At 40.9% G+C, this 19050-nt stretch overlaps 1 protein-coding gene across 1 annotated transcript in view; it reads right to left on the bottom strand.

Annotated features, from left to right (window-relative positions):
- Positions 1–19050, bottom strand: part of SHCBP1 (SHC binding and spindle associated 1) — a 499020-nt gene that overhangs the window by 442333 nt on the left and 37637 nt on the right. The window contains exon 4 of the mRNA XM_044081658.1: positions 1–172. This exon is cut by the window's left edge and continues 37 nt beyond it. Coding sequence (XP_043937593.1) covers positions 1–172 — 172 coding nt within the window. The remainder of the gene's footprint in view (positions 173–19050) is intronic.

Raw genomic sequence — 19050 nt, 5'->3', positions numbered from 1 at the left:
CTCCTGATTCTTCAAATACAACAAATAGTTCCTGCAATGGAACTAGGTAATCCTTAGCCTCCAGAAGACTGTTCATGGCCTCCACAGTAAACGCACAAACCTTAGATTCACAGAGGAAAGGCTCTACCACCCGCACCACTGCTTTCAGACTGGAGCAGGTCACATCGGTTACCTGAAATCACACAAAACATCATTTGGTAAACTATACTATTACTTATAAAAATTAAATTACATTTGCTAAAGAATTACTGGCACTTAAATAGGTTGCAATAATTGGAGGCCTGGCAAGAGACCTCCTTTCGGTGACATGCTGTCTTTGGCTATAAAACACCTCAAACAGCTAAGCCAATTATCTCCTTTATAATATAAAACCAGTCCATGCAGCCCAAAATGAAAAACACCTTCTAGCTTCATTCATACAGGGATAAAGATCTGTGACTCAGATGACACAAGATCATAGAATAACCAAGCACTGGAGCAGCCAGCTAACGCATGTGGGTGTGAGGTTGCCCATCCTTTTTGGGAGAGGAAGGCAAGATGGAGGCGACTTATACACAGTTATAATGAAAAGTGATACAGGCCAATACATGTACTAACCTGTGGTGGAGGGCCAGGATGTACACATGACTCTTAAGTTGTCCTCAAGCTGCATAGCCATTGTTGGCCAATCAAACAGCTCGGGAATTGTTTTGATGTCCCTACTACAGCAAGTGTGCACATCAGGGGGGGGGGGGGGTGATGGCCATAATTCCTCAACCGCAGCCATGGAATTAAGATGCTTTCTTTTTGGAAGTAAAAGCTGAGGAAATTCTAGAAAAGATTTTTAAAAACAAAGAGGACATACTGTTAGCAAAGGTCCATATAATCAAAGTTGTAGTTCTTTTAGTAAGAACATACAGCAGTGAGACCCGGACTATGAGTAAAGCCATGTGCCAGAAAGTAAATGATTTTTACGTGGTGCTCAAGAAGAAACCTTTGAGAATGCCATGGACTTGGAAAATCTAGTCAGTCAATACTTAAAGAAATGAACCCAGGCTATTCTCTGGAATGTGTAACACTAAAACTAAACCTCAAATACTTCAGCCTCATAAGACAAGATACACTACATAATATGTTAATGCTGAGACAGCTTGACGGCATCAGAAGGTATGGCAGAGGCTAAAGTGGACAGTAAACATTACTGAAGTAGTGAATGCAAATTTGTAAGTACTTGTGTAAGCAACTGCTCACAGTCAGGCCTGGTGTGTTGATGCTGAAGTCAAAGAATCAGATTCAACTAAATGACTAAATAAAAAACCTCCATAATCATTACAGCACTTAAAATGTTATGCCGTTTGCTTACAGTCACATTTTTCAGAAATCACGGCATAAATACTACGGATGCATTTTCAAATTACTACATCAAAGGGCTGATCAAACACATATTGCTGATCAGCTGCCTATCGGGGGGTGGGGGGGCATCTGCTAATTATATACACCAACTCAGAGCTCACACTATAGTGGACAAAGGATAAAGTCCCCTTATCCACACTGTACTGTGACTTCTACAGAAAAGCTGATGCAGCTGATAAAGAACCAGCTTATTAAATGTATCAACTTTTTCCATTGGTCAATTGGAATGCTCAATAATTGTCAATAACCCCTATATTAAATTTTTACTAGCCACACAATGATGCATTTGTTTTCACTTCACATATACTAAACTGTATTCAATAATTCTGTCTGGGCCTCAAAAAAAAAATGGGCCCGACCCACTTTTACAATTTGGGTACCAAAGAGTTAATATACAAAGAAGCCAAAATGGGATTCAACATGTTTAACAGGAAAAAAAAATTACAGGGAACCATTTTCTCTCTCTTTTTTTTTTTTTTTTTTTTTTTTTTAAGATTCCTTTATGGCCTTCAGAGATCACGCTACACCACTAAATACATTTTAGAAAATTTGAAATGTGTAGCAATCATAGGCCCACAATGTTCTAGGTCTGCAGTTAGCAAATTATAGCCTCTATGCCCATTGTCAGCAAATTATAGCCTCTATACCAGTTGTCATCCTTGTACTAAAGGTGGCGTGTATTGCAATGTCAGTATCAAGTCTGAGGTAATTTGATGTCCAATCACAGAAGATGGAAAAGAAAAAAAATTCTGTCAAAACAGCTTTTCATCTACTTTTGAGAAAAAAAAAACTCTACAAAAAGCCAACACAGATTATTAGGCATCTAGCTAATCGATGTACCCATCTTATGAAGCAAAACACGATTATAGAAGAGTACAACAGCTACAATGGCTGTTTGACATCTCAAAAAACTGCCATCTGACTTCGACATGCAATGAAAGGGGGGGGGGGGGCACAACACAGATGTTTGCCAGTTTCTACCTTATTCCTACTCCGGTTCTGGAGAAGCACAGCCTTCTCGGGTAAGAACAGGCAGCACAGACACAAACATGGCAGGCACACTTACTGGCAACTTGACAAGGCCATCAGTTCATCTGTACAGCACCTTCTGGATGGTGTGAGAATTTGAAGCAATGGCCAATGTCCATAGGGAGAGAGGAAAGACATGCCGGGAAATGAGTGCCGAGAGAAGTAACCCTAATTGCTGCACCTTGTACTCCCAGACAAATATTCAGTTATACCATAAGGCAGGAGATGCTCTGCAGTCTTTTCTATACATTTCTTCTCGTTAATCTGAAACTAGAATTTAACGCTGAATGTTTGACTTGGAAAAATAAATCAAAATAAAAAAATATATAGGTTATCATGATGTGAAGACCCAGAGAAAAATTAAAATGTTACCATTCAGCTCAGTCATTAAAAAGGTGTTGCAGTGCATACTTCGCTCAATATGGTCACTAGCTTTTTTGGTATGGTTGAAGCGGATCTCAGTTTGCTTAGGGGTTTGCAGATTCTTTCCCCTTTGCTAATGAAGCAGTAAAGTTGCTATACCTTTCCTTTCAACTTACATGTACAGTACACTAAATATTTGTTCCTGAAATGAAAACTAATACACTATAATCTGCACCATTACTTGCACTCAACTTCAAATACAGCATGACCATTTAAGAGTCGACGACTCCCCCCCCTAACCACCACCACTATAATGGAAAAGCACAAATTACGTTAAAATATATATTTTTTGTTTAGGGCTCCTTATTAGAAGCTTCAGAGCAATGCCCATTGTTGTTTTACTATACATTGCAGTTCTACTAACATGGCACAACTTCCATCCTACTCAGTACAGAGCATTTTAACAAATGGTGTTACACAGCCTGGCCTGTAACCACCCAATCAGTACAACACACTTGTACATCAGAACACCTTTCAAGCAACTACACCCTCCCTCAGTTAACTTAGGTTTGGTGCACTGCAATTATTTTGTGCAGTGCTGAAACAAAGCAACAGTCCTAAAAGGAATTTTGCCAGCCAGACCTCGATGGGTGAAAGGGATTCGCTGTTAGGAATACAGCCTGCTACAGAGACTGGGGAACACCACTCCTCCCACAAGTATGGAGAAGGCACGCAAAGATCAGTATTGACTCTGCTTGCTAATGGGCTGAATGGGACTGTGGCTAGGTTGCATGATAAAAGCTAATATTACACCCCAGATGCTAACATGGTTGCATCCAACCAGTGGAAGAACTAAAAATCAGCTGAGCAACAGAAGGCTAAATGCCAGCAGCAGGAAAGAAAAAATAGTAAATTAAAAAGCATTACAAAAAATGGTACAAGGGAGACTAGCTTTACTAGTAATTCACATTTACTCTTGAAAATGTTATGCTCCAGATAAGTACAAAGATGGTACCACTTTCAGAAGCATTCAAACTATGCAGTATTTCTACTTGTTGCACATGTAACACCACATCCAGTTCTGGGCATGCATACCATGTGCCTGCAAATTTGGTAATTTTCAAATGAAGCTCTATGTGAAAGTATGACATAGCCATTTTTAAAAGAAAACACATTCTCTACAAAGAGATCCATTATTTATGCTCATGATGCAACTTTGTTTTTCATAAACAGCAACTTACATTCCCTACGCCTGAAGATGCAGTTGCCACAAAATATACAGAACACCTTATATGTAAATGCCTTGCCTACATCAGTTCAGCCGTATGGTACCTAGTATAGAAGTACTGCATGCTATGGTAGAAGACAATCCTCCCCCATTTAGGTTTTCCAACAGGATACATCTATTATTTAAGCCACTTTTTCCCCACAGAGGTTTCTCATCTCATTCCAGCTGTTTTAGGTACTCCTGAAAGCTTTCAAGGGCTTGCACCCATTATCCACTCAGGCAGTTTGTACCAACAGATTTAATACACTGAGAAAAACAGAGTTCTCATCCAGTTTAAGCTGGCATCTTCCAGCAGAACCAGATAGACTCCAATTCCACATCTGACACTGCATTCCACTCCTTTACGTCACTCCGTCAGCATGAACATGCAGATCACATTACAACCCCCACACACACTCGAGTCAGGAGCGAGTACAAGTCAATTGACTTCATTTGCACTCTTTCACCTCCAACCTTTTTAAATGACCCTTTTAGCCTTCGTGTGGATGATTCAAAAATGGTTTCACATCATCCCTGTATGATCTTCAGAAATTCATGAAATACCCAGGATGAGATCTCACCAGCATGCAACAAGGGAAATCTCATCCCTAAAATAAATGCTCAATAAACAAACATCACTCCACTTGCTACACACTCAGCGTGTGCCTTATGGTCCAGTCTCAGTGGGATTACTCCCAGGTCCGTTTTGTCCATCATAAATGAAAGTCACATTTATTATACAAATAAGTCTGGACTGGCAGCTCAGTCTTCATTCCTTGAGTATTATATGCCCAAGAGGACTTAATCTGGCAATCAAAATATTCTCTGCCTACCAGACTTCGCCACCTTACTCACAGTGCTGTGCACAGACAGGTCCACCAATGCCTACATTACTACCAGATTCATGTCCTCAGTAAGCAGGTGCCTATACTGAGGTGCCTATACTGACTGGAGTGCATATCAATCAACTTAATCTTGTTTTAGTTTCTTCATAAATTCTGCACAACTGATTACTTTGTATAAATGAACTAAAAGCCAAAGTACTGTTATTGAATAATCACACTTTTATAAGCTGTTTAAAAGTATATTGCTGTATCTTTAAGTTTGTTTGTGGTAGCATTTCACTCCAGACTCTCATTTACTGTGCTTTTACATTAGGAGGACTGGGATTATTCATTAGTGGCAGTAGGCGTTTACCTGGTCCATCTGAGCTAGGAAGCACATAAAAGGGCTCCAAGTATTTTTTTGCACCTCTCTTGTATACTGGGACCATACTTTTAACACTTTCAAAAAAATAAACAAAAAAATATGTACTGTTTGCTGCTGCTTTAAGTATTTAATTGCACTGTATTACACTGCATCTTGTTAGTTGTAGGGCTGTTTTAAGCAGTTTGCGTGCTCTTACTACATAGGGACTCCAATACACAGACACACAAGGTGCGACACTACAAAACCTAATGCATTAGTTATAGGTGACTCCATTGTGAGACAAGGATGTCCCCTCACAAGGCTGGATAAGGAGTGGGTTACAGTTCATAGGTAGGTACTAGGCTCTCTGCCCAAGGGCATTTATAAGCCTAGCCAGAGTGTCGGCTTTCGCCACCTCATTGATTAACTGAGCCTCTGTCAAGCAGAGCCAATGAAGTGATCCCATGGGTGTACTTTGTTACCCATTCACTCGTCAAGGCTTCTCTTGAAGAGTGTTAGTGAGGGGCTCTGCCTAATGTAGTTAGGAATTTTGTTCTAAAGCATGGAGAGTCTCTGACAGGAATCCATCCCTCCAGCAGGTTCTATTTATTGTTGTGGTAAGGTTTAGCTCACTAGAGCGCGTGGCTCACAGTGACTTGGATTTCTTTAGGTGGAGCATGTCCATCAATTCTGAGTTGGACATGGCTTTGTAAGTCAGGCAGAGACCACCTCCGAGTAAGCGATATGCCACAGAGTACAGCCGGAGTTTTTTCAGTCGGGCTGCATAGGACATATGTTTGTGGCCAGTAATCCTCTTGGGTGAGGTGCTTTTGTGGTCTTTCAGTTAGCTGCCTATCAGGTGCCAGGATCAGTCAAGTCACTCGAGCACTTGGAGTCATACCAGTGCTTGCGGTGGAGTGACTCGTCATAGTCATGTGGGGGTGAATGACTATGAAGTACCTCACTGGACTACATAACTGACATCTCATATTGTGTGTCACAGGCAGGTGCAAGCCTAGCCTTGAGCAGCATTTTACCTTCTCCAAGGATAATGGCCACAATACAATCAAAAAATTATGTACTAATTGGCTTATCTTCTGGTGTCAGTCCAAGGGGATCCAATATGCATCAGCCTGGGAAGACATGGTCAGCTGGCCATGCTGCTTTGCCAGAGACAGTCTGTACCGGTCTCCTCTAAGCTTTCGGATAATGGCAAATGCATTACTCCTCCCTATTGTGCCTTTTTTAGGCAGTGTCAAGATAATCAACTTTGCAGCATAAGAAAATCCTCTCTAGATAAAATTCAAAAGTACTGCTGCTTAATGCTAGGAGTCTAAACAAGAAACTGCACACTGAGGAAGTACTCCACACTTTGAAAGATGGTTCAAATGCACAGAAAGCACCCCAGATGTGCATGGCTACAATGTCTTCCATACATTGAGACCACAAATTGGAGCATGAAAGAACCAGAGGAGGAGGTGTATCCATCTTCATTAAGGATAAGTATACCTCAAGGACTGGTCAAACAGGACTCTCGAGCTACTCCATGTTCAATTAACTATAGGCAAAGCCCACTACCACATCATAACTTGTAAAAGGTTCCCCACCATGAAACAAGAAAAGCAGACCACATACATGGACTCAAGTCATTTGCCATTACCATTAACGGGAAACATACACAACCACAAACATGCTGGCTCAGAAGTTCTTAGACTTTGTCAATGCAAACACTCTGGAATAACTAATCAAAATACCCACAAGAGGCTCAAATGTCCTGGACACAGTACTCACCAACACGGAAGAACATTGCAAACCCCATGTGATGTCCTCCCTAGTAAAATCGGACCATAAAATCAGTCATGTTCAACGTAATTCCAAGACCAGATACCCCATCAAGTATAAAAACACTTAACTTTTCAAAGACAAATTACCTCCTACTAAGTGATGGTACAAGAAGTTTCAAAGCCTCCCTTAAATGCAGATAGACTGCTAATGCAAAGATATACACCAATGCCCTGTATAACCACTTAAGCAGCTGTATAAAATCTGCTGTACCTTACCGTATTAAAAACAGACCTTGCTGAAAACAACAAGCCAGCCTGTTTTACAGTAGGGGTACACCAGGGTATACAACAAAAGAAAAACTAATGTCCAAGAACAAGACCGAATCAGCTCAGCAAAGGAAGAAGTCCCTCTCTAGCTTAAGCAAACAAATTAGAGATCTTGTCAAGTCCTCCAAATCTAATTACAAAGCAAAAATATTCACCCTAGCTAAGGATAATCACAAGGTATTCTTTAACTATCCCTGAAATCTAAAAAGGAATACCCAGCTATGCGCTGAACCACCCATACTCAACTAGAGTAATAAACAATCCGCTAGCTGACAGATTTGGAGCAAACTTCTCCCCCCTATACCCTCCAGTTATTCCCCGTAAGTATAGCTGCTACCATTCTTAAGCCTATTATCTCAAGAGAGCAGGTCATCTTGGTGCTCTGCTTGGCCAAAAACATGCCATCAGTGGGACCAGACAACATCCCAGGTTGCCTTTTAAACTACTTAAAACATGACTTCGCAGACTGACATGGATCTATGTTTAACCACAGCCTGCAAAAGTAGCTATGTTCCACTGGAATGGAGGATTGCAACAGCAGTCCATCTGCACAAAACTGGACCATCTACCAACCCTGGAATTATAGGCCCATATCTAGTTAGCCTCCTCTTCAAGGCCATTTAAAGAGAATCATTATGGGCCTTATTACCTATGTCTTTGTTAATCTCCAAACTCTGGACCAAACTCATGGTTGACTTCAAGAATGACATCAGGCCCTGGATGAGGGAAAGACAGTGCATAGCACTTATCTTGACCTAGACAAGGCATTTGGCACAATCCTCTACTCATATTATACAGAAACTCTCCCAATTGGGAAATTAACCCCTACATTTACCAGATAGGTAGCCAACTGTTTCACCAACAAGACATACTGTGAAAGTGGGTAGCTTCACCTCTAGCAAAAGACTAGTCACCAAAGGCATACCACAGGTTTCTCTGCTGGGCCGCTTACTGTGTGGAATTTATTTCTTAGAAGTCTGGGCAAACTTAGAGAGTCCATATTACGTGACCGAACAGTGAAATGTTCAAACACATAATAAATTGACCTCAAATGCCAAAACGACGTAATGAATGGAAAAAAAACCCCACACAAACCATAAACATGCTTTAACCAGAGGGGCAAGCTCCCCCTGCTAATTAAATATACCAACTCCAAGATCGCACTACAGTGCAGACAATGGAAAACTTTCATGTCCACACTGTACGGAGGAGATCTCTATTGAACCGTTTGACATTCCAATGGTTCGACATTTAGGGGTCAATTATTACGTGTTCAAACATGTCACTGTGCGATCACGTAATATAGACCCAACTTGGATGGATTGCGACTGACCAAGTTCACTGATGATTGTAAACTGGAAGCAATAGTAGAGTCCCCAATGATGTTAATATACTGCAGAGAGAGAAACAAAAACAAATGGCTGGTGCCAAAGCCATGGATTAAAGCAAAATGCAAAAAGATGCATTTGAGAAAGCCAACATCCCTGTTAATTGCAATACAGACAGCATCCCCCCACACACAACTGTAGATCCAGTGGTACATGATCCAAGTATTCAGGTTGATATCAATCTGATCTTGGACCACTACATATCCACAGTAGTAAAGGAAATCCTTCTGTGTGACATCTATGTAAAGGCATTGCATCTAGATCTGAGAAGGTTACAATTCCATTATGCTTGGCCCTCAAACCAATAATGGAGTATAATGCTCCTTTTTGCATGTACCTCACCAGACATCTGCAACAACTGGACAGACTAGAGGTTTCTCACCAAGAAATTACAGGGTACACAAAATAAGTCTTGTGCAGAAAGACTGAAAGCCCTGTTACTGTATTCTGTCTCCTACAGGTTGCCAATGGGTAACCTGTACTTTGCTTACAGGGCAGTCTGACACGGTCCTGACTGAAATGCTACACATTTGTAAGTCAAACTACATGAGGGTCACTTGCTCCAGGGATCTTAACCTACATACCCAGATAGGAGATGGTCATGCTGGAGAGATATACATTTCCCAGAGACTACCACTTCTCTGGAACAAGCTTCCAATTCATGTGAAACAGAGCATCTCCCTGCCACTCTTCAAATGCAACCTAGATCAATGGCTGGATTACCTCATTCACTCATGGGGTGGCATCCATGTCACTCCTGGATAAAGGAAGTCAGTATTGACTACCATAGACCCTTGCTTCTGTGAACTTCACTCACCTAACCACGAACAATTGGGGCAACTCAAGATAAATATGGCTAGGCTTGTAATGGCTTTTGGTCCATTAACCTAGTAATCTTCTATGAACCTATGAAACTATGTATACGAAGGTTTAGGGCGGACTCAAAGGATTGCATAATCTCCCCTGCAGACACAAGCATTCTTCATGAAGGTCTCTCAGACTAAAAAAAAATGGTGCCATAGCTATGGTCTTAAACTCTGTGCTAAGAAATGCATAATTGCACCCTTTGGGAAGGCAAACATTCTGGCTAATTACCATGTCTATAATACACCCAGTAAGTGCACCTAGCCATTTCCAAATGGGGAACACCATGGTTGTCTGGGTGAAGGAGTCACCACAATGATCTTGGGAGATTCTTGCCAAATTCAATAGTACCCTGGATATTGGTTGGACAGACAAACTCATACAAGAATATTTCAGCCTAAGAAAAAATAAAAAACAAAAAAAGGTTCCGTTTTCCAGGCCTTCTTGTATGCAACCCTGGAAGAAGAGGTGGTTTCCAATGAAATGCCTCCTGAGCAAAAAAAGGTTTACTTGAGGAATTCGACAGATGGTCAAATCTTGAAAGACCACCTGATCTAGTTTCTATTTGTGAGAGTCTGCCTCGGTTGTGCTCAGCTTTTCTGCCACACACTTTCTCTGACAAAATGTAGGATGCCTTAGAGTGAGATTATATGTGAAGCTGTATCCCAAGCTAACACGGCAAGTCTGCAAAGGAGGTGCAACCTGGGTCTCCAGTTTGTCAATGTACCATGCGACTGTGGTATTGTCTATAACAACGTGAAGAGATCCAGAGGACCAAAAGGTGATTCAGACAGTTGAATGCCTTTATTAAAGCAAGCATCTCTTGTATTTTTGCTTGCATCTGTCCTTGGCATACCACACACCTTGCAATTGTATCCCTCCTGAAACTGCTCCCCAAGCAAAGTCCAAGGCATCTGTGGTGAATAACAACCCTTCTGGGAAAGAGAAACTGGTCCTATTCTGTCCTGGGCATAATCATCCTCGAAAAACAACCCTTCTGGGAAAGAAACTGGTTCCATCACTCCTTGGGACAGCATGTGATGAAGAACCAGATGAGACTGTGATTTGGTGGATGAGGAATGACCCCCTGGAAAGAAGGAATTTCCTCCCACCACCATCTCTAATCTAAGAATCATCTTTAAAACCCATTTGTCCAAAACTATCTGCTGAGAAACAAAAAACAGGGACTCAGATTTTCTTGAAGAAAAAAGGGGTCACAAGGTCTCTTGAATAATCATTTAGACTTGTTTGACTGTTGTTGGTTTTGGGAGGTTAGAGGCTTATTTTTGGAACATCCTTTACCATTTCTTTTTAAACATGGTAACTTTTTTGAGAATGTTTATTCTGCTTTTTTACCAAAACTGGATGAGGAATTAGAGAATCCCTTGGAAAAATATGGAAAAGGATGGCCGATTCCCCGATCAGCTTACCCCGATCAGACTTTTTGATCACCTCTGCAGCAGAGTGGCCAAAAACACTATCCAGAGGGGTATTTAAGATCTCACTTTAAATCAGAACCTGGGAGGTTCTGAGATTGTAGCCATACAGCAGTCAGAAAAAGTAGCAGCGACCATAGCCCTGGAAGAAGTACAAACATGCACACACACGACCTGTGCAGCAGGAGAAACCAACTTAAATTAGCTTTTTACCTCCCAAGAATAAATTTGTATCTGTCCCTTCAGAAAAAAAAAAGATTTTGAGCTAGGAAGTTGAAGAGGAATCCCTCTTACTTTTACCAGAAACTAATTTACAAGAAAGATCAATAACCTGAAATAAACCCAAAGCCTGACCTAGAAAACTACTCCTGTGTAAGGAAATATAAGGAGTAGACTCATTCTTAGTTTTCAGTTTCTTTTAGACAGGAATTTAGGGCCAACTGTGATAGTAATGGCAACAGATTTCCCCAGGGATGAGGATAGCATTCTTACAACAGGGAAGCCTTCCCAGTTCTCTCTTCCAGGGCTGACAAAGAGTGGCTCTCCCTTGTCCACTGACAGGACCACCAACAGTTGCAGAGGATGTGGCTAACCCCCATTCCATAGTGGCTATATGAACTACATGAGGGGGACCCAGAGTAAAAGATAATTGAACTGAGGTGAAACAAATGGCCTCAGCACAGTCACCTATCTACAGTGGAGGTAAATTACTTGTCTGCTGTTTCCGGATTTTTTTTTTTTTGTGGCAAAAGAACAGACCATATCTGCCAAACAACAGAACACCACCAAGACAAACAACTGAACTTCAAAAGCATCAACAGGAGCATAATCTTCAGGAGGCAGTTAAGCTATGAAGAGCTTGACACCAAAACTGTCTTTTAGTTAGATTAGCTTGAGCTACCCAACAGTTTGGGTGCATGGAAGGTGCCCTGCAGCTTTGCAGCTGGCTTACTGGAATACCCTTGGCAGGATACAACCAGTCATATAGCTAAGGCTACTGCTGAAGTGATAGATATGATTAAACATTAAAGTACTCCCCTTTGACCAATCAATAAATGGATACCGGTAATACAGACCAACTTAAAGTTTTGCTTCTTTGGGCAAGAAGGAAATAAACATGGAGTCTCCGTGTGTGAAATGCCAGAAAAGCAGGATTAACAGACACAGTCTGTAATTCAGAAATTCCAGATGAAGTAATGGGTTCCACAGAAACATCTTTCTCATAGAACTCTGATTGCAGAGTACTGTCAAGCATAAATAACTGATTTTTGTTTCAAATTACTTCAATAGAAAACACATGTAATGCAGACCTCTTGTGTAAAATTAGTGTAAAAGATATTATGGCTAACTATGCGTTTCAATAAGGTTACTCGCTCTGGGACCTAAAATTGTGGCAGAGTGTGGCAACTGTAGTAACCCCATCTAGAAAATTAAAGGAAAAAGTAAAAAGTTCTGATATCCCAGTGTATTCATTTGGTACTTCAGTTATTTCTCCAATACAAATAAAGATCCCATAGAGGAGCAGGGTCTTTCATGTGAGTTACAGAAAAAAAAAAACATTAGAAATGTTTTGGATACCTAAAGAAAGAAAAGTTTGTGCGTTGAAGAAAGTTAAAAATGTCTCCATTATTAAATCAGAATTTACCAGAGACCAAAAAGTGGAAATTTTGAGAAAGATATGCTCCAGGGAGTAGCTCAAATGGAAAACGTGAATCCACCTCCTCAGTTTCCTTTAATGCAGCTCCAAGAAGACAGAAGACAGACCATCAGTTTTGGGCACAAAGGATCCCTAGCCATCACTTGAAATAGGAAATACACTATGTTAGCTTGAGGAAGTGAGTAAAATGGAAAACCACAGCAGTGTCCTAAAAATGGCTTTATTGCATAAAAGATGAGCGCTTCCGTCTTTTTGAAACAGCATTTGAACAGATATATACAAAATTAGAGACAGAGAGATAGGAGTGATTTACTTAAACAATGTAACATTTTAAAAATTGAAGCAGATTAACACATTGTAAGACTCCTAAGACAAAACATACGCTTCTACAAATGAGGCGTTGTTCTGTTGTATTGAATTGAATTAATTTAATTTGTGTGTAAAACTTGGGTAATTTATTGTGTGTAAGAACTGCTAGGTACATGAACATTTAAGCTTCAATACTCTCTCATATGCTCAGTACTTCCAAACTACTATATCATTTAATCCTGGGGTGTGGAGTCATTTAAATGTAGTGGCCACCATAATTCAAGCTTTTTAAGTATTATTGCCCACAGACCACCCCAAGGACTTAGTTGCACCTGCTCCAGTACTGCAAATAGAAAATCAGTGTTTAGTATGTGCATTTATACATTTAAACAGGGCATGTGTATTTTTTATTTTATATACATGTTCATATGTAGGTTTTTAACTAGCTCCATCTTCCCAATATAAAAATGCACTACATATTTGGCATGCCATGATATAAACCACACCAGTAGTATTGCATTTAAATCACCTTGTAATGTCATAATTCTTGGAACCTATTGGTATAGTACCGCTGGGCAAGATAGGTTTACAATAAATACAGGCTCCACACTTAGCCATTCTATCTTTTGTTATTATAAGATCACTGGTTAAATTGTCAAAAATATTTTTTTTTTTTATAAAATTGCCAATTCTTAAGATCCACGTTATCTATCAAAGCATTCCTTGCTTCTAGGAGCAGGTTAATTCAGGGCGAAAGGATGTTCGTTCCAATGCACAAACCGATGGTTTTACCAAGGTTGGCCCACCTCCTCCTGCTATTCAGTGCTTACTTTGCGAACCAGGTTCAGTATAGAGCAACTAGAGGTCTACTGAATGAGGAAACTTTTCAACGACTATTCTGACAGTACTGCAGGTGCTTTGGTTTCTCATGCAGAGAGGGGCAGCCATTTTCTGTTTAACTGCATGGACCAGCAAAGGAACCACTTAATCTGCAGGCAACATAGATTTAAAAAGATACCAGTATTTAGACATGGGGACTTCTATACCGACTTCAGTGTTGTTGGTCCATTGAAGACCGTGAATCATAAGTCTGTATGAAAGTCTCCTTATATAAAACTTCATTACTTAGAAATGCCTTCCTCACAATGCATTAAACAAAAATTGGTTCCCAGAGGTTTAAGAGACTGCAAATACCCAAAGAACTGTGGATCGAATTTCGTCAAAATCTCCTGGACATTTTTAACAAGTGCGGTTTAGATGTAATGCAGGCAATTAAACAATGATAGGCTGTTGCTGACCTTGTATGCTGAAATTATTGACCTCAATGCATGTCTAGAGAGAGACTTGTTTACCATATATGAATAAAAAAATTTTTTTTTAATGAAAGAAATAAATGAAAAGACAGAAAACAAAATGAAAAAAAAAAATAGGGGAAAATGAAGACAAAAAAGATTGTGCAAATGGGAAAGCTTATCAGGCACCCAAAGGTAAAGTTTTTCACAATGTTACAGTATATGAAATAACTATTTCAGAACTTGGTGGTACTGCAACAGAGATGGTCAACCTGGGAATAATTTTGATACCTCATGGGGGGGTATGATTATAACCTGGATGACTAGATTTCCCTCCATTTAGGGGATCCAATCAGCTAATGAATAGAGAGATGGTGTCACACCAAGACCTCCAATATTATTAGGGGAGGTGAGACACCCTGCTGAGGGAGGGGAAGAGGGTGAAATGTAAATCGAAGTTTTATCAGCACCCCCTCCCAACTGCTTATATACTCCTGATGTTATTGAAAAGGATAGTGTGATTTTTCATATAAAGGGTTTAAAATATTTATAGTGGGCTGGAATTCACACCTATTCACTTTTTTCTTTTTTCATCAAGGGGTTTACTTTTGTACCTACCTACAAAACTGATTAGTGATGTTCTGATTAAGCTATGCCTGAGAAAACAATTTAGATAGCATGTTTGGTGATAAAGATATTTGGTGATCAAGGTACTTGGAGTAAATCACAACTTACTCAGATCGGAGTGTTTGCAACCCCCCAGTACACCAAACATTAACCCATTTTGAAAAACTAGTAGAAGCAGAGGACAGAAATTACCCAAATGAAAAACAGAGGAGTTTCCAATTTAGATATGGGAGAAAGGAAAATCGTATACAATTTGAGCACAAATAAAGAGCTAAGATTTCATCTTTAATGGATGACCTGCTGCAAGGAGCCATAGCAAATCAAAAAGGTCTTGTCTAACCAACAAAACCAGTTATTCAGTACATTTTTGGAATACCCAAGGTTCATAAAAATTTACAAGATCCACCTTTGAGGGCCATAGTGGGGAGTAAAATGAATACATCCAGGTGGATTCATGGAATTTCCTGTCTAAAGTTACAGATGCTCATCATCACTAGGATGTATTGTTGGTTACTACTGATATCCAAGACTTTTCAGTAATCCCCCACACCACAGATATTGAAAGGTTTTTATTGGCTGAAATGAATGGGACTCCAGACTGGCTGGAGCCTGTAGTTAGACTAAGATGATTTGCTGTAAAGAAAAAATTTATTGGCCTCCACTGGCGACATTAAGAACAAGATAATCATATTGCCCAATGGGATTTGATGAAATGGAATCCATGTATTTATTATGCCAGTTGGCTAAATTAGACTTTGGCTATTATCCTAGAACTGAATGTTTTAGACAGGATACACTATCATTAGGAAATTGATCAATCTCAAGAAGAGAAAACAGCTTGGCCAGGATGATTAAGAATTCGGATTGGTTGGAGTCCAAAGTCAGATGGAGATTATTTGTGGTTTAAACAATAGATTTTATTGGTTCCTAGTGCGAAGACAGGTAAAGGCCGCCAGCCTAGCAGGATAAAATTTTGTAGATAATTCTGTCATTTGTAAATATTAATGCAAGCCACAGGATTATTCTCTTAAATGTGAAAAGACTGTATTGGATATTGAACTGTAAAAATAAACAATACACTCTGCTGTAAGAAAGCTAAGTCAAGCATTTCATAACTGTCTTTGATGTTAAAATTTGGAGTAGTAGATATGCCTGGATGAATGAATTCTGCCTACTGTTTTGAGGCCAGAGTTAGAGTTAATGGCTAGAATTTACATATATAAATGTCCTTTATTGATCTGGTTTCTGACCAGGTATAAAGAATGTAAATGTAGTTTCCATTAGCCTGGGAACACCAGAGAAGTGTGAAAAATGTCATGTGAAGCAGCCCTGTTGTATCAATTTAAAGAGAATCAGAGTTCAGAGCATTTTGTCTTGAAAACATCCAACTCAGCACTGCCTGTTTCTATATGCAAGTTATTTAGAATGGTTTTCTCTTCGATATAGCTAGAAAATAGGAAGATTGTTTTTCTGTGATGTCAGAACTTTTTTTAGAGTATTATTTTAAGTATTTCTCTGATCTCTTGACTAGCACTGTGTAGTAAGAAGTATAGTCTTGTGTTTTTATTAAATAATTTCAACTGTGGCCGTTAAGCTCTACAGTACATTGCATGTATATATTCATATTGTACCAAGTCACTCTAATAAGCCCTGACTGTTGTCACACTTACCATTTGGATAATAATATTGCACACTAATAATTGGACAACCTTTCAGAAGGGCCCTTGAGTAGCTGATATTAGTGGGTGGTGGTAGCTGGTACTACTGTATAGTCTGGGTAAAAGGAGCACAGCTGGAGAACCTGTGTCAGCCTTTCCCAGGAGTGTCTGTGTAGTTTAAAATCTCAAAAAAGTGTGTGCGTGTCAGCTACCTGGGCAAGGACACAAAGCACTGGGTGGACAGAGGGTGCTAGAGGTTTTAGCTTGCCCACTAGGCGGAGATCTGAACCCTATAGCTGTGCCAGTGGGGTGTCTGATTGGTTTCTTCCTTTCCCTCAAGGTCCCCAGCCCCAGCCCCAGACTGACTGATCTGTGTGTGCTCTTAAGGAAAATTGTACTTTACTGTACGTGTACTCATTAATCCTCTCTCTATATGGACACCCTTTCACTGGTATTAGTGGTGAGGATTGAGGCTCCTTTATTGCTGGGCCAGGGCACAGGCATCACATATTAATTGTTTGGTAGTGGTGGGATATCCACACCACATATTAATTGGTTGGCAAATACTAATTGGCTTGTAGTGGTGTGGGCAGAGTGAATTCCTGTAGATTGTGTACAGTGATCACTGAAGGGGTTTTGTACTCTAAAATCAGCTATGCAGTGAATAAGTTCAGAACACAATTGTTTTTGTTAGGTTAGTCAGGTAGAGCAGGCAGCATGCCAGCAGAGAAGTATGGAAAGCTGACAAGGAGCCAGCTGGCCGAGATGTGCCAGGCTAGGGGACTGGTGCATGGAAACCCAAGGCAGACACGATTGCAGCTTTGGTCACAGCTGCATCAGAAAAACAGCAACCGGGAGGATGATCAGACTGGCAGTGGAGACATACCACACTCAGATAATGGAGAGCTCAACCTTTCTGCAGAGGACTTAAAAATCCATCTGGAGCTAAAAAGAGACTCGAGTTGGAGGGCAGGCATTTGGAAATAGAAGCAGCTGAGAGACAGATCTTTGCAGGCTGAGGAGAATGAGAAACTGCTATGCTGGGAGGCTGAGGAAAAGGGAGGCAGGGGCAGCATGGGAGATGCTGACTCTTTGCCAGAGTCATGGAGGTAATGGGGAAGGAAGCAACTGGACCATAGAAGCACAAAAGGTCAGCAAATTTCTTCCACAGTTTAAAGACGGGAATAATTTTGATAGTTTAGTTCATATGTTTGAGAGGGTATGTAAACAGTATGATGTTGACCAAAGACTCTGGGTACAGTTCCTGACCCTCTTACTCCATGGTAAAGCTGTAAATGTGTTGTCTAAACTTGCAGAGTGTGAATATTTTGATTACACTGCTTTAAGAATCACTTGTTAGAATGTTTTAAGCCAACACCTGAAACTTGTAGGAAAAAAAGTTTTGTGAGCATTTATGCAAGGCAGATAAGTGTGTGTGAATATTCTGCTGAACTGAGCACTTATTTTCATAGGTGGGTGAGTGGATGTCCCGTCACCCACTTTTGAAGGGCTGGCAGACTTTCTGGTGAGGGAACAAGCCCTTAGCACTTTGCCCGAGGACATCAGGATCTGGTTAGCTGATAGACAATGTGCAACTTCAGATGGGTTGGGGAAGAAGGGAGACCTATACCTAGCAAGCAGGGCATCCCTGCACAGTAAAGGGACCCCCAGTACTGCTCATGGGTCTAAAGGAACCCATGGTGGAAAGCACAGACTGGCTCAACAGAATCTGCCAGTAGCAGGGGAAGCCACTAGTCCAGGTATATGTCCAGGACCTAGGGTTATATGTTTTGAATGCAACCAGTGGGGCCATGCGGCATACAGATGTCCACAGAGGCAAGGTGGGGAACAAAAGGGGAGAGCCAGTAAGTAGGAAAGACAAAATGGCAATAGTAGGTTGCCTTGAGACACCAGGGTACCGAACTACCATCCTGCAGATGTCCTGATAGGGAAGGATTTGGATGAGGCAGTACCATGTGCTTCTGCAGTTACACGCAATCAGGCTAAGACACAAGCATGTAGGTCTGGTAGCCTGGGGGAGACAAGACTGCATACCAGCAGCCAGGACTGGTAAGGTGGTTACTGCAGGGAGGGAGCTACTCTGCAGCAGTGAAACTGAAGGTGCGCCACAGCTGCAAAGGTAGAGGCGAGTAGTACCCAGGCTGACAGTGAGGCACCGCTGTCAGAGGATACCAGACTTTTTGTGGAAGGAGAGCTGGGAAGGGTTACAAAGAGGTGAGACGGGCTCAGCTCTCAGACCCTACATTGCAAGGCCTGAGGCAGGTAGCTAGTGAGGCACCCAATTCTCAAGGGAAGGGGGAATCTGTATACTGGGACAAAGGGTTACTGTATAGAGAGTCAACCCCTGAGGGAGGGCTAGAAGGTGAGAGTACAGCAGTTGGTAGTGCCTAGAGCCTACAGTCTGGCGCTTCTAGCCATAGCCCATGATATTCCCTTTGCATTGCATAT

Source organism: Protopterus annectens, chromosome 8.part1, assembly GCF_019279795.1.
Source record: "Protopterus annectens isolate FY-2018-M chromosome 8.part1, PAN1.0, whole genome shotgun sequence".
Classification (NCBI taxonomy): Eukaryota; Metazoa; Chordata; order Ceratodontiformes; family Protopteridae; genus Protopterus; species Protopterus annectens.
This window is presented reverse-complemented; position numbering and strand designations above follow the sequence as displayed.